This window comes from Gasterosteus aculeatus, chromosome 3 (assembly GCF_964276395.1).
Source record: "Gasterosteus aculeatus chromosome 3, fGasAcu3.hap1.1, whole genome shotgun sequence".
Taxonomy (NCBI): domain Eukaryota; kingdom Metazoa; phylum Chordata; class Actinopteri; order Perciformes; family Gasterosteidae; genus Gasterosteus; species Gasterosteus aculeatus.
In genome coordinates this window covers 13,888,214-13,900,693 of record NC_135690.1, presented here as the reverse complement: position 1 = coordinate 13,900,693, position 12,480 = coordinate 13,888,214, and the positions used below count along the sequence as shown (strand labels likewise).

Below are 12,480 nucleotides of genomic sequence, written 5' to 3'. Positions count from 1 at the left end.
ACACACACACACACACAGTAAGGTTATGTGCAGATATTCATGTTAAGATGACCGTATACAGTTTATAGGTTGTGCAGAAGTAATGTTTTAGAAAACAGGTATTTCATTAACTACTGGTTGATGACAAACAAGTGACATATACACAAACGCACACATTATAGTTGCAACGTAACCAAAGATTAAGCCTAATGCATGTGGTTAAGAAGATTTTGTGGTCAGCGCAGGGTCAACACGATGAGCCGGCGTCACGTGATCAGAATCACCTGACGGCTAAAGGGTTTTTTGTTTTAGAGCAATCCGTAGCTTATGCTCCATTTTCTCTAATTTACCGTGAGTGCCCGCGCGTTAACATCTGTGTGAGTATTTTATAAATTCGAGTTGGTGACAACAGTCGATTCAACACGCCACTGTCTCCCTCGATTACCCAGAATGCCTCGCTTGTTGCCGTCTGGCGAAGGAGTGACTGTGTAGAACACAACCAGCCAGCTGCATTTGACATTGATGCTGTCGTTACTATGCGTGTTAATTGTCTGAAATAACACAAAAAAGGGGAACGGGACTACCAGGGGAAGGCGAACATCTGTGTCAATACCCCAGCGATGCCTCTCTTCACGACGAACCCATTCGACCAAGATGTTGGTGAGTAACCTGGAGGCTGTTTGTAGCAGGCTAGCTAAATTAGCTTCCATAATACAGCTCTGTTTTATTTGTATTATAACAGCTGTGCGTTATTTAAAACTAAACCCTCAGTATATTTTGTAATAGTGCTAATCTGCTGTCGTGTTTACGTTAACTGGCATGCTGCGGTCCGTGTTTACCCACGTCTGCCTGGTTTGTTGTGATTAGCTCTCTTAGCCGAGGAGCACAGGTGGCTAACTAGCTTGCACCCTCATATTGTCGTTATGTGTAGATTTAGCTGTGAGGTACAAGCAACATGCGCGTTGCTAACGTCTAGCAGAGTTTGTTAGAAGTCACCAATTGCCCTCTAACATGCCTGTATTTCGGTCGAGATTGTATTTCTTCAGGATAACTGTTGGGGGAACATGGGGCACTCATCCGATGGCTGGGGGAACGTTAGCTGACGTACTGTTATATTTGGAATCTCGGGTGGTATTTCAGCTTGAGAGGTTATTATTAGGCGCCTTGTTCTCTGTGCATTCGTGCTGGCGATCACCTTCTTCTGAGCAGGAGTTAATGATGTCAATAATATCATCCTATTACAGTATTTGTAAAATAATAACTTGTGAGTACTCTTTTTGCAGCATTTTCATTGAGTAGATAAAGCCGATAAAAAAGGTGCAGTTTGTTGTCAAAGAAAAACACGCAGATATCTGCATGGGTTTCGATGCAACACGATAGAAAGACAACCTATAGAACAGAGGTGATAATGTGTGAATTGATAACCTGATTAAAAAGGCCACTTTATGAGGGGCTCATTCTGCACATTAAATACTGTTTGAAAGAAAAGAACAAAACAAAATGTAATTGAATAGCAACAACAGTAAAAAGTTGTACAGCAACTTTACATTTTCATATCGCTTTATCTAACTCAACCTGTGACTATGTTTTCGGTTTCCCGGTTATTTCTTTTCAGTGTTTAGCTTAAATACATTTCTTGTTTCAAGAAGCTATCTCTGATCTCAGGAGGATCTCCACCTCTCCTCCTCTCCTCTGCCTCTACAGCCAGCAAATCCTGAAAAGTGATTTTGCTATTTCATGTCTGTTGTTTTTTGCTTCTTTCCTGCAGAGAAAGCGACCAGTGAGATGAACACTGCTGAGGACTGGGGCCTCATTCTGGATATTTGTGATAAGATAGGGCAGTCACGCACTGGGTAAGTGTACCGTCTAGATACTAAACCAGACACACAAACGCATTTAGTTTTTTCAATCCAATAACACCAGAAACCCAGAGGCGGAGATGGGGACCAGGTGCACATGGAGCTATCTACGATACATTTGGCTACCTTAGGTTCATCTCCACAACCTTTTTGATTTGTACACTTGTGTTGCAGGCCTAAAGAATGTCTCCGCTCCATAATGAGAAGAGTGAACCATAAGGATCCTCATGTGGCCATGCAGGCCCTGACCGTAAGCAGGCTGTTGACACGTTGTTACGACTGACTTCCCTCTGGGACAAGTTCCATTCTAATAAGTGCTGCATGGATTAAATAATAAGTTTGATGAACCGTTTGTGCCTTCCTCCTCACAGCTGCTTGGTGCATGTGTCTCAAACTGTGGGAAGATATTCCACCTGGAGGTGTGCTCCAGAGAGTTTGCCAGTGAAGTCAGCAACGTCCTCAACAAGGTTTGTGATGTGATCGTTTTGTTTTTCGTCTTGCTGCATCACCTTCCCTCATTCTGATGAGGTGCCTTTTGCATGATTGTCCCCAGGGACACCCCAAAGTGTGCGAGAAGCTGAAAGCCCTGATGGTGGAGTGGGCTGAGGACTTCCGCAACGATCCACAACTCAGTCTGATCTCAGCAATGATCAAGAATCTACGCGAGCAGGGTGTTACTTTCCCAGCTGTCGGGTCCCAGGTAGGTGTATCGAGTGTAATTTTAGCATATCCTATGCAAAAGGTACATATTTAAATGTCTTTATTTACGGTGGTGAGTCAGATCCGTACCATACAGCTGCAACATTGTTCTTTTCAAACGTTTCTGTGACATGTCGTACTCTTCTCTTCCCATATTTAACTGCCTAATACAGGCGAAACGCTAGAAAATGATCCAACAAAATGGGGTTCATATAATTATGCAATTTGTGTTTGATTGGCTTAAACATTGAGACACACAATGTTTATCCTTTTATTCTTCTAGTTGTTGATTCAAATAAACATGTAATTAGTTTCTTTTTTCCACAGGCTGCAGAGCAAGCGAAAGCAAGTCCTGCTTTAGTGGCAAAGGATCCCTCCACCTCCACAAACAAAAAAGAAGAAGAAGATCTGGCCAAAGGTAAAGACACTAGCAGAAATTCCACAAAAAAAAAAATACTCCGGGTTGAATACTCCGAAGGGTTTATAGAAGGTTTGAGCCTTAAAAATATATCATGCAATTTAGAGCAGAGGCCTGATTTTTGTGTCTCTTGTGTGCAGCCATCGAGCTGTCTCTGAAGGAGCAGCGCCAGCAGCCGCAGACCTCCCTGTCGGGCCTTTACCCGAACACCTCCGGGCTGCTCTCCTCGCACAAGTCCGACGGCAGGAAAGTCCGCGCCATCTATGACTTTGAGGCCGCGGAGGACAACGAGCTCACCTTCAAGTCGGGGGAAATCATCACTATCCTGGACGATAGGTGAATTTTTAAGCGCACAAACCGTGAGTGGGGGAAAGATGGAGGTTTGTCACGTGACTGAGAGGTGTTCTTCTGAGCTGCGTGACATTCTGACGTTTAACAGAATCTGGGAAATCCAAACTAAGCCACTGAGATGCAGCACTGAGACCACAACAATTAAAATCTGTTGTTCGATCACTTTCTTTTTTTGTGTTTTCTTTCAGTGACCCCAACTGGTGGAAAGGCGAAACATACCAGGGAGTGGGCTTGTTCCCCTCTAACTTTGTCACAGCTGACCTCACCGCAGAGCCTGAGATGAGTGAGTACATTGTGTCCCTAGTTCTCTGATCGGACATTCAAGGCATTCAGTCCACTGGCAATATTGCTTTATTGATCCTGCAGTGGGAGATTTATAACTTAACTCGCGCACAGCAGGTCAAACAGTGCAGAGAAGACATTGGTCACCCACAAAAAGACATTTCTCCAATAGTCTTTTGGACAGGTTTCCTCTTCTTAGTGAGATCTTTATATAACTCTTTACATTTCCTTCCCTGTCATTTATACGCAATTACTTTTTATTTTGTGAGCCATTCATTTACTACTTCTATGTCTTAAAAATGTGCTCATGCTCTTTTTAATTCACTTCACAACTGACATCTCCTTCACTGCTGCCCGTGTGTGTCCTGTCAGATGTGGTCCCACAGGACAATTCAGCTCCTTATTTCAGTTCTAAAAAACGCTTTTGAAAGGGATTCACGTACTTGATGGCACACAACCGTTTCACTGCAGGTTTGTCGTGTTGTTACATTGTTGTTTCCTTGTCTTGCTGCTAACGTATTTGCTGTTACTGTCAAATCTACAGTGAAGACCGAGAAGAAGACTGTGCAGTTCAGTGAGGATGTCCAGGTGGAGACCATAGAACCCGAACAAGAGCCTGTCTTCATAGACGAAGTAAGTTCCCTCGTGTCGACGCTATTTAAGAAAATAGAAGAGATTCGCTCAGCGCGCGTATCTTTGAAAGTGTCATCACATGATTGTTGGAATCCTCCAGGACAAGATGGACCAGCTACTGCAGATGATCCAGAGTGCGGACCCCACGGACAACCAGTCGGACAGCGTGGAGTTGCTCCAGCTGGAAGGTAAACCAAACCCCTGGTTGATGCTTGTGTGACTGTAAGTCCGATGCAGACAAAATCTGTAGCTATTTGTATTTAAATCAGGTGCCTGCAATCAAATGGGGCCCCTCATTGACCAGAAGTTGGAGGATATAGACCGGTACGTTGCATTTTGCATACGCAAATGATTCAAGCAATCTGTATATTATTTTTGGAGAAAACCTTAAAGTTATTCTTTTTTGTATCTTCAGGAAGCACTCCGAGCTGTCGGACCTGAATGTGAAGTTGATGGAAGCTTTGTCTTTGTATGCCAAGCTAATGAATGAGGATCCAGTCTACGCCATGTATGCCAAGCTACAGAGTCAACAGTACTACATGCAGCAACCCGCTAATGTACCACAACAGGTGCAGTGACTTACGTCACTTTTTTTTCTTTTCTTTTTTCTTCTTTGTTCGTGTCGGCACCGACACGTTTTAGGTTTTAAATGCATGAAGAACCACATAAATGTATTTGTTTATTTTTGACTTTGTCGTGAACTTCTATTTGACTCAGTTCTATTAATTAGAGCCCAAACTGGAATCATAAGTGCCAGTCAGCCAGCTCCTCTCCCAATCATGTGACCTTTAAGGGCTTCTCACTGTGCCTTGTTATCCAGTATACCTGCACACAAACAAACAAAAAAAACACCATGAAACACACCAAAGAGAGTAGAATCGATATTTTCATGGATCAGGAAGCCTAACAAGGTAACCAGGAGAGCTGACATGTTAACATAAGAGATGGTAAGAGAACGCTAACACAAGAGGAAGCTTAAGGATGAGTGGATGACTGAAGGGTTTCGAGTCCAAGCTAAATTTTGTATGTGCACAATTGTCTTAATCTTAAAAAGTGTCACATGTTTGGTTTGCACAAAAAGATGGAAACCTTTGATAATGAGGTCTTTGAATTGTTACAGTTGGTATCTCAAACCTCATGAATTATACCAGAACGATCTTGATGATATTAAATGTAATTTTCAAATCACTGTCCACTTACAGGAAGTTTAAATATAACGGGATGCATACTGTCTAAACTTGCATCCTAGTGAGAAACCAGGATTAAGATTGTTTTATTTAGACATTGATAAGCTACCTGCTATTTCTCCGTGATACTTGTCTGAACTTCATTATGGGAGGAGAATTGGATTGTTTTTTATATTCTCCTGATTCTTTGTAGATTTGTCACATTTTAGACCGTCCAGGCAAATGTCCCTTCCCCAGGTGCTTTCGTCCTCAGATTTTCCTCTGTCGGTAACACTCGCCATTTGTCCTTTGCGGCCTCAGGTGTTCCCCGGCCAGCCGGCATCAGGTCCGTACACCGCGGTGCCGGGTTACACTGTTGCCATGGAGCAGCTCCCAGCTGGAACCCCCATACCTGGTCAGCCAGCTCCCAGGTGAGACCCACAACCCTTCCCTCTGCACATCACGAGTCCCTCCTTCTCGCTGTGGCTGAGGTTGCTTCGTTCTGTTTCCTAGTGACGTTCACATGTACCTGGGCCAGCCGCCCGTCTACACCACAGCTCCGGGCAGCCTGGGCCCGGCCGACCCGCACTCCTACCAGAACCCAGCCGGCGGGCCCGGCCCGGCCCCGGGCCTCACTCAGACACCGAACTACAGCGCCCCCTCCGGCCCGAGTATAGCACCTTCATGTGACGCCCCGTACCCAGAGAAAGCCTTGCTATAGGGCCCCGAGCTCCCCTCTCCTCTCTCTCATACACACACACACACACGCACACATGCACACGTGCACCAGGCCCCATCAAATAGTGGCGGTAGAATCGTTTCTCTTGTTCTGTGTTTTTGATTTGTGTGGATGAAAACATTCAGACAACATTCACTTAACTAACTACACAGTCGCACATCTCACTGCAGGTTTGGTGATCGCGAGGCTTCGATCGAAGAGCTCACACGTTGTGCAGACGCACACAGTCTGGAAAACAGAGACACACTGTGTTCTTTCAATTACTTGTGTTCCTGCATTTTCAATCTTCTTCTCAAATCCCTTTTTATATGACTCACATGTGAAGACACGGAGGAGCTTTCAGTCCACTTACATCTACAGCTGCACTTAGTTACGTTTAGGTCGTCATTCACGCCCTGATCACTTCCAAATGTGGATCTGATGGCAATACACTCATTGTCCGGTTTAACGTACCGGGCCGGACATGTATTCCCCTCAAGTTATCATTAGGACCATCGAGGGTTCTGTTGTATTTTAAGTGTCCGAGTTACTTTGGTGGTGTGAAACGCATTCGTCCTCAACATGCACACTGGAGCTAAGCGCACACACACACACACATACGCACACACAGACACACTACAGGCAGGTGTACAGTAGCGGACACACATCTTTGGGAGTATATGGTCATTTACCTTCACGGACACACTTAAACGCCGCAGCTTTGTCACACACCTCATGCAACCGTATTGCATGCGTGTCACAGAAAACGGGCGTCAACATCCTTTTTGTTTTTTTGCAATCTCTTAGCGATGCTAAAGTGTCTAACATCGGTAAAAGCTTACTTTTACTTACTCGATTCTGTATATGTCGGCAACTTTTAGAAGTACTGAAAACTGACGCCACTTTCCTTTTTGTGAGATGAGAAAAGAAACGGGAGGAATTGAAGCACGCACATGACTCTTGTATATAGTGAAGCAGTAGTGGAGCCACACGACGACCTCATAGGTGGGCCGCATGTTAGCACAGCCGAACTCCGTCGTGATGTACCTGCTGAACTGAAGGTGTGGAAGAAAGAAGGAAAAAAAAACACACCGGAAAAGAACTTTTTTTTTTTTTTGTTGTTGTTGACTCTGAACTGCAGAGGAGCAGCTGTAGGTCCTTGTTGGTGGGTTCGGTGTTTTCTCCGTGTGCATTCAGTGGCTCGTACCAACAGCCTCGGCTCCTCAGAGGCGAGCTCTCTGATCCGCCTCGGTGGCTTTGAAAACATCTCTTTACTCAAGTGTTTTAATTTTTTTTTGTAGTGCGTTTTAATTTGATGTTTCTTATAATTGTTATGATATTTTAACTGGAGAAGCAGTGTATGTACTCCGAGAGAAGCGGACCGCGTGACGCTCCACCTAACGTAGTTGTGTATTTAAATAGCTCACACGAGGACACTGCTCAGTGTTTTTGTACATGCTCCTTGTACTGTAGGGTCAAACGGTAATGTGAAGAACTGATCGAACCTCCCCAAGCATTTCAAACCGGTCCTTTTCCTCCTCTCCTCTCTAACGCTAAAACAACTCCTACCTGAAGCTGGACTGAAGTGAGCTCTTGTGATTCTGGAACGCACAGTCGGGATTAATACACAGCTCCCTTTTGTTACAGAGTCACTTTAATATCAAGTATTGTACGAATGTACCGCCCACACCGTAACTTTCCGTTCTCCTCTGCGTGTGCGAGGAGTCGATGTCCGATGCACCGACGGATGCCGAAACAAGTAACTTTATTTATCTGTTTAATATTGAATGATGCTACATGAAGGAATTATGACTACGTGTTCCGCTTGCAGAACAAATTGGTGTATTGATTTGATAGTTGTGTGTTTTGGTTATCAGTCGTGCTCTCGTGTGCGCAGCATTAAAAAAGCTGATTTCTGCTGCTCTCAATTAAATACATGCGTGAAATAGTATTAATCTGTCTGATCAAAGAGGGCTGACGATATCAAACGTGCAAAGGACGGCAGAAGCTACTTAATCGTCACAAATCATCCAAATGTAACATCTGGACTGGAGCCACCGTGTAACGTTACTGCACGGGATGCAGATGCTGCCTGTTTTTAAGTTTTAAACATCATTATTGTAAAGGTTCCGTTTAAACTTGTATCCTGCTGTTTGTATGTATTCTTTTAACCATACTTATTAATTGGTATTCACAATAAAACCAGGCCAAATGTACAGAATACTGTGAATGGGCTCGTTCTCGTGTTTCCGAGCACTCTGTAGATCCGTGAGCTACATTTGCTGGTTTGGCGTCGTTATTTTTTAATTCTGCAAAGTGTTTCACTGATGATGAGATGCGTTTTTTGAGGATTTTAAAAGGCCCTGAAAACGTTTTCTTAACCGGCGTTCCCGTTTTGAACTTTGATTATTTGACATGAGAGATTTTCCATGAGTCCGTAAGTCATTTCCTTTATGCTCACTGACATTTTACAAGGAGAAGTCTTTGGCCAACACGACATTTAAAGTGGTGGTAAGATGAATGTAGAATAAATAAAAGTGTCCTGTGCCTCGCCACTAGATGGACACTGTGTGTATCTGAGATCCAACCAGGCTGAATGAGACACTTTTGTATTCATCAACAGAAGAATTAAGAACAGTTTTTTTCTTAGCGGCCAAACACCAATATCTTTGTGTTTAAAAAAAAAACACACACACACACACAAAGAGTCATTTTAATTCTCATTACATTTCTTTGCAGTTCTGCAGAAAGCTGCTGTCGTTTAACTTTCTCCATAATTCTTCTTTTGTGAGCCCATAAAAAGGTGAGCGTGACCACCTCGTTACCTCGCCAGTAAAAGAACACGGCCCCCGGTGCCGCGTGAGCGACGTCGGTGAGCAGAGTCCACCGGCCCCACCGGCTGCTCCCGGGAGCTGATGGTCAAAGTCTGCCGCCCCGGCCTCACGCCAGCAGCTGCTCGGGGGACCATGCCGTCGGGGAAGACGCTCAAGCTCGTCCTGTACGAAGCGCTGCAGTTGGCGGCCCTCGCCGTGCCCGTCTTCGTGGTGATGGAGAGGTTCGCCGCCCTGGTGCGCGACGTGAGAGGACGGGATCTGACGGCCTACTGGCTGGTGGTGGCGGCGGCCGTCGCCTACGTCACCTCCGTGGTCCTGCTGGTGTGGGTCCCCCTGAAGTATCTGATCCTGAAGAGGCGCCGGTTCATCTCCGGGATCACGCAGTGGTGAGTGTGTCACGGATTAAGTGTCTGGATGTGGATGAAACATCTGGACCAAGTCAAAGGAATGAGTGTTTGCTTTGATTCCTCATCTTTTTTTTATATTTAATGAGCAGAATCATCAGAATCACTGAGTGAGTTCGGTGCCTGTTTACGTCATGTTGGATGTCTCGTCCTTTGTTCAGATAAATGACCTGAGTAAAAAAAGTGTATTGATTTGTCTTTCAGGAGACCAACAGCGCTGGCGTATCTCATCCTGTGTACCTTACCGTGCTTTGCCATCTTCATTGCCAGCTCCAAGGTAACGTCATCGGGAAGTTCTTTTTTACTCTATTATATGTCATTTTCCAGCAATATAATGAAACATAAAAACCACACATGAACACCGTATTTTGCTTTTATTTGGCTGTAAGAGAGTCTGTTGGATGGGTTATCATCTCAGTGACATATTATCTTGTTTTAAAAGGAAAATTATTTCATATTGAGATGCTTAGTAATGTTTTTAGAGAAGTTCTCATTACATCGTGGTGTAAAATGGCCTTCGACGCAGAACAATGTGGTGTCTCCGTGTATTTTACGTCACCCCTCAGCCTCTCTGGCACGTATCTCTAAAAAAAAGACCCGTCACGCCTCATTTTCCTCTGTGTGGGAGGTTGGAGATGTTTTGTCCCTTTAACAGGCACATTTGCGGAACAAGCTTGTTTTATGACCCTGTCCCCCCGTGTGTGAGGGAATGTGTTTGGAGCCCTGTTATTGTTCCCCGAGTGATCGTTGGCAGCATATTGCACCACAGAGAAAGATGAAGAAGCTTTAATATATATTCCCACAGTACACTGAGGGGGGGACTTTGGCACCGTGGCAATCATAACGTGCCCACTGTCTCGTGACTGTAGTCTCATGACCGTAGTCTCCGTCGGGGTTGTTCAGTCACCCACAAGGAACATAACTGGTTGGACATTAACTCACGCCAGCAATCTGCCACGGTGTCTTTTTCTCACAGACGAGCGAGGACGTGAATTACAGCACAAAGGCCCGTCAGGCGTGTTGATACGCGGCCCACCAGTTGTTAATCCTGTTTTAAGGGGCATTCGGCAGCATCTTAATGAGCACAATGATGAGGTGATAAAACCGGACGGCTTCATAAAAACTTGGCTCCTCGTTCCAGGTGCAGCCAAACAACATAATAAAGAGCTTCGGTTCGCTTTCCTCCCTCGTGATTTAAGAGCTACGCGTCGGTTGTATCTGCCACTGAACGCCCTCGTCTTTACGCGGTTGCTGGTTGTACCGCAGGTGCAGGTGGACCGAGGGCTCCGGCTCGACCGCTTCACCGAGTTGCCCGTTTCCTTGGTGCTGGTCTCCCTCATCTGTGTGGATATCACGGAGAGGATTCGCTCCTGCAGGCTCATCGGACGATGTAAGTCCTGAAGTCTTTGGTGTGGTAAAAGGTTAAAGGCTTTTCTGCCGTAGATATTTTGTCACAGTAGGAAAAGCAGTATATATATATTTTTTTTAGTAGCCCCCAAATCACCATAAATATCTAAGCATAGTCATCAGAAAATGTGGGTTTAATTAGATTGTCACACATGAATAAACAAGCAGCACGTTGTTGGAGCAGAAGATAAAAAACTTGTTAGAACAGACATGTTCTGGCTCTCTTCAGCTTATTCTGGACATTCTGTGGATGTTACCAGGTTGACCTAACTAGCTGATGCAGTCTAATAAAGCTGTTGATTCACCTTCATGGCCATTTGGTGCACTTGGTTTATGGTGTAGTTGAACTACAAATATAATTTGATGTCACAATCTAAAATACACCACAATCACAGCAACCAATGATCTTGTTTCTAGCTGGAGAATAAACTTAATTAATGTGTCATTTTGCAGCAGACAGCTTGGATTCTGACTTGGACGTGCCGGGCCCCGTCCTCACCCAACTGGAGCCGGTGACCACCGTGACAGGCCAGCTGCACGCCGACGAAGGCCAGAAGGGCTCGACCCAAAGTGCCCCGCAGGCCACCAATGGCGGCACCTCGGGCAGATGGCGGGACCTCGCCGCCGCGCCCGCCCGGCCAGCACCCGGCCGGCCCGCGCCCGGCACCGCCTACCTGTACTCCTCGCCCTCGCGCCGGCGATCCAGCTCGGGCCCTCTGGGCTTCCTGTGGAGGAGGGACGGCCGGGCGGAGGTGTTCGCGGACAGCTTCCTGTTCTGGCTCGACACGGCGGAGATGGTGAGAGTGGCGGGCGAGCCGGCGGTCTTCTACTCGGCCTGGGTGTTCCCCGTCTACGCGCTCGCCTTCCTGTCCACCCTGCGCGCGGTCTTCACCCCTCGCAACCCGCTGTCGTCCTCGGCCGGAGTCGCCCTGCAGGACGTCCCTTTCTGCGTCGTCCGAGTCGCTCTGATCGCCGTGTTCGGTTTTGTAACTCCTGTGTTGTACCCTTTGAAAAATGTGCTGGTGAGCCTGACTTTTGTCTACTTTGCCTTCCTGGCCAGGCTGAGGGTTTTCCGGAGGCAGAGCATGTTTTGAGGAGGAGGGGCGCCTTCTGTTGTCAGTGAACGGCCCGGACAGGTGGTGGATGGTCGAACAGGTGGTGTGTTCATGTGAAGGCAGCGACAGAAACGGACGGTGCAGGTGATCAAGAACAACGCGCTTTGAAATGTGTCGTAAGGCCGCTCGTACCAAAACGTGTAGTAATTATTCTTTTTTTTTAACCGTGTACAGTGTATTTCAGCGGTCATTTTACTACATTCTTTAATCCAAATGTATTTATTGATACTTGGTTTATCTGCTAATGTTTTTTATCCGTACATTACACATTATAAAAAGTGCTGAAAACAACACATGGGAAAACAAAAGCTTGGAAACTATTTCAATCAACTATCAATTATGCTTAATAAATATCCTTTGTTTAAAACATATAACAACATCTCAATAACAACAATGGGTGAAATGAAGTATCACTCCTCAGAAGGGAAAGTCCTTCGCTGGATGGAGAAATGGAAACAAAATCAACTTCCTGCAAATGAAATGTATTTATATTAGTATTAATTGTTTCATAATGTTTCATTAATATTACTTACTACTAATGTTATTACTTTCTATGACATCTTTTGCATATACTGTATTACATAAAAAGTGCAAATCCAGCGCATGTTCTGTTTT

The 12,480-nt window shown here is 45.4% G+C and overlaps 2 protein-coding genes across 2 annotated transcripts; both read left to right on the top strand.

Annotated features, from left to right (window-relative positions):
- Positions 1-224: 224 nt before the first annotated feature.
- Positions 225-8,326, top strand: stam (signal transducing adaptor molecule (SH3 domain and ITAM motif) 1). The gene is made up of 14 exons (XM_040172286.2): positions 225-639; positions 1,748-1,832; positions 2,013-2,088; positions 2,210-2,305; positions 2,392-2,538; positions 2,865-2,955; positions 3,096-3,291; positions 3,495-3,589; positions 4,133-4,221; positions 4,322-4,409; positions 4,491-4,545; positions 4,637-4,790; positions 5,709-5,818; positions 5,901-8,326. Exons 1-14 carry the CDS (start codon positions 600-602, stop codon positions 6,106-6,108), a joined length of 1,530 nt encoding a protein of 509 aa, XP_040028220.1. The 5' UTR covers positions 225-599; the 3' UTR covers positions 6,109-8,326.
- tmem236 (transmembrane protein 236) lies at positions 8,260-12,464 on the top strand. Its single transcript, XM_040172290.2, has 4 exons — positions 8,260-9,325; positions 9,548-9,620; positions 10,610-10,733; positions 11,204-12,464. The coding sequence occupies exons 1-4, from the start codon at positions 9,021-9,023 to the stop codon at positions 11,842-11,844; spliced, it is 1,143 nt and encodes a 380-aa protein (XP_040028224.2). The 5' UTR covers positions 8,260-9,020; the 3' UTR covers positions 11,845-12,464.
- The last annotated feature ends 16 nt before the right edge of the window (positions 12,465-12,480 follow it).

Coding starts and splice junctions, on each gene's coding strand:
- stam (XM_040172286.2), top strand. CDS start 600: ATGCCTCTCTTCACGACGAACCCATTCGACCAAGATGTTG. Junction 4,222..4,321: donor AGCCTGTCTTCATAGACGAA/GTAAGTTCCCTC, acceptor GGAATCCTCCAG/GACAAGATGGACCAGCTACT. Junction 4,791..5,708: donor CCGCTAATGTACCACAACAG/GTGCAGTGACTT, acceptor TTGCGGCCTCAG/GTGTTCCCCGGCCAGCCGGC.
- tmem236 (XM_040172290.2), top strand. CDS start 9,021: ATGGTCAAAGTCTGCCGCCCCGGCCTCACGCCAGCAGCTGCTCGGGGG. Junction 9,326..9,547: donor ATCTCCGGGATCACGCAGTG/GTGAGTGTGTCA, acceptor TTTGTCTTTCAG/GAGACCAACAGCGCTGGCGT. Junction 10,734..11,203: donor CTGCAGGCTCATCGGACGAT/GTAAGTCCTGAA, acceptor GTCATTTTGCAG/CAGACAGCTTGGATTCTGAC.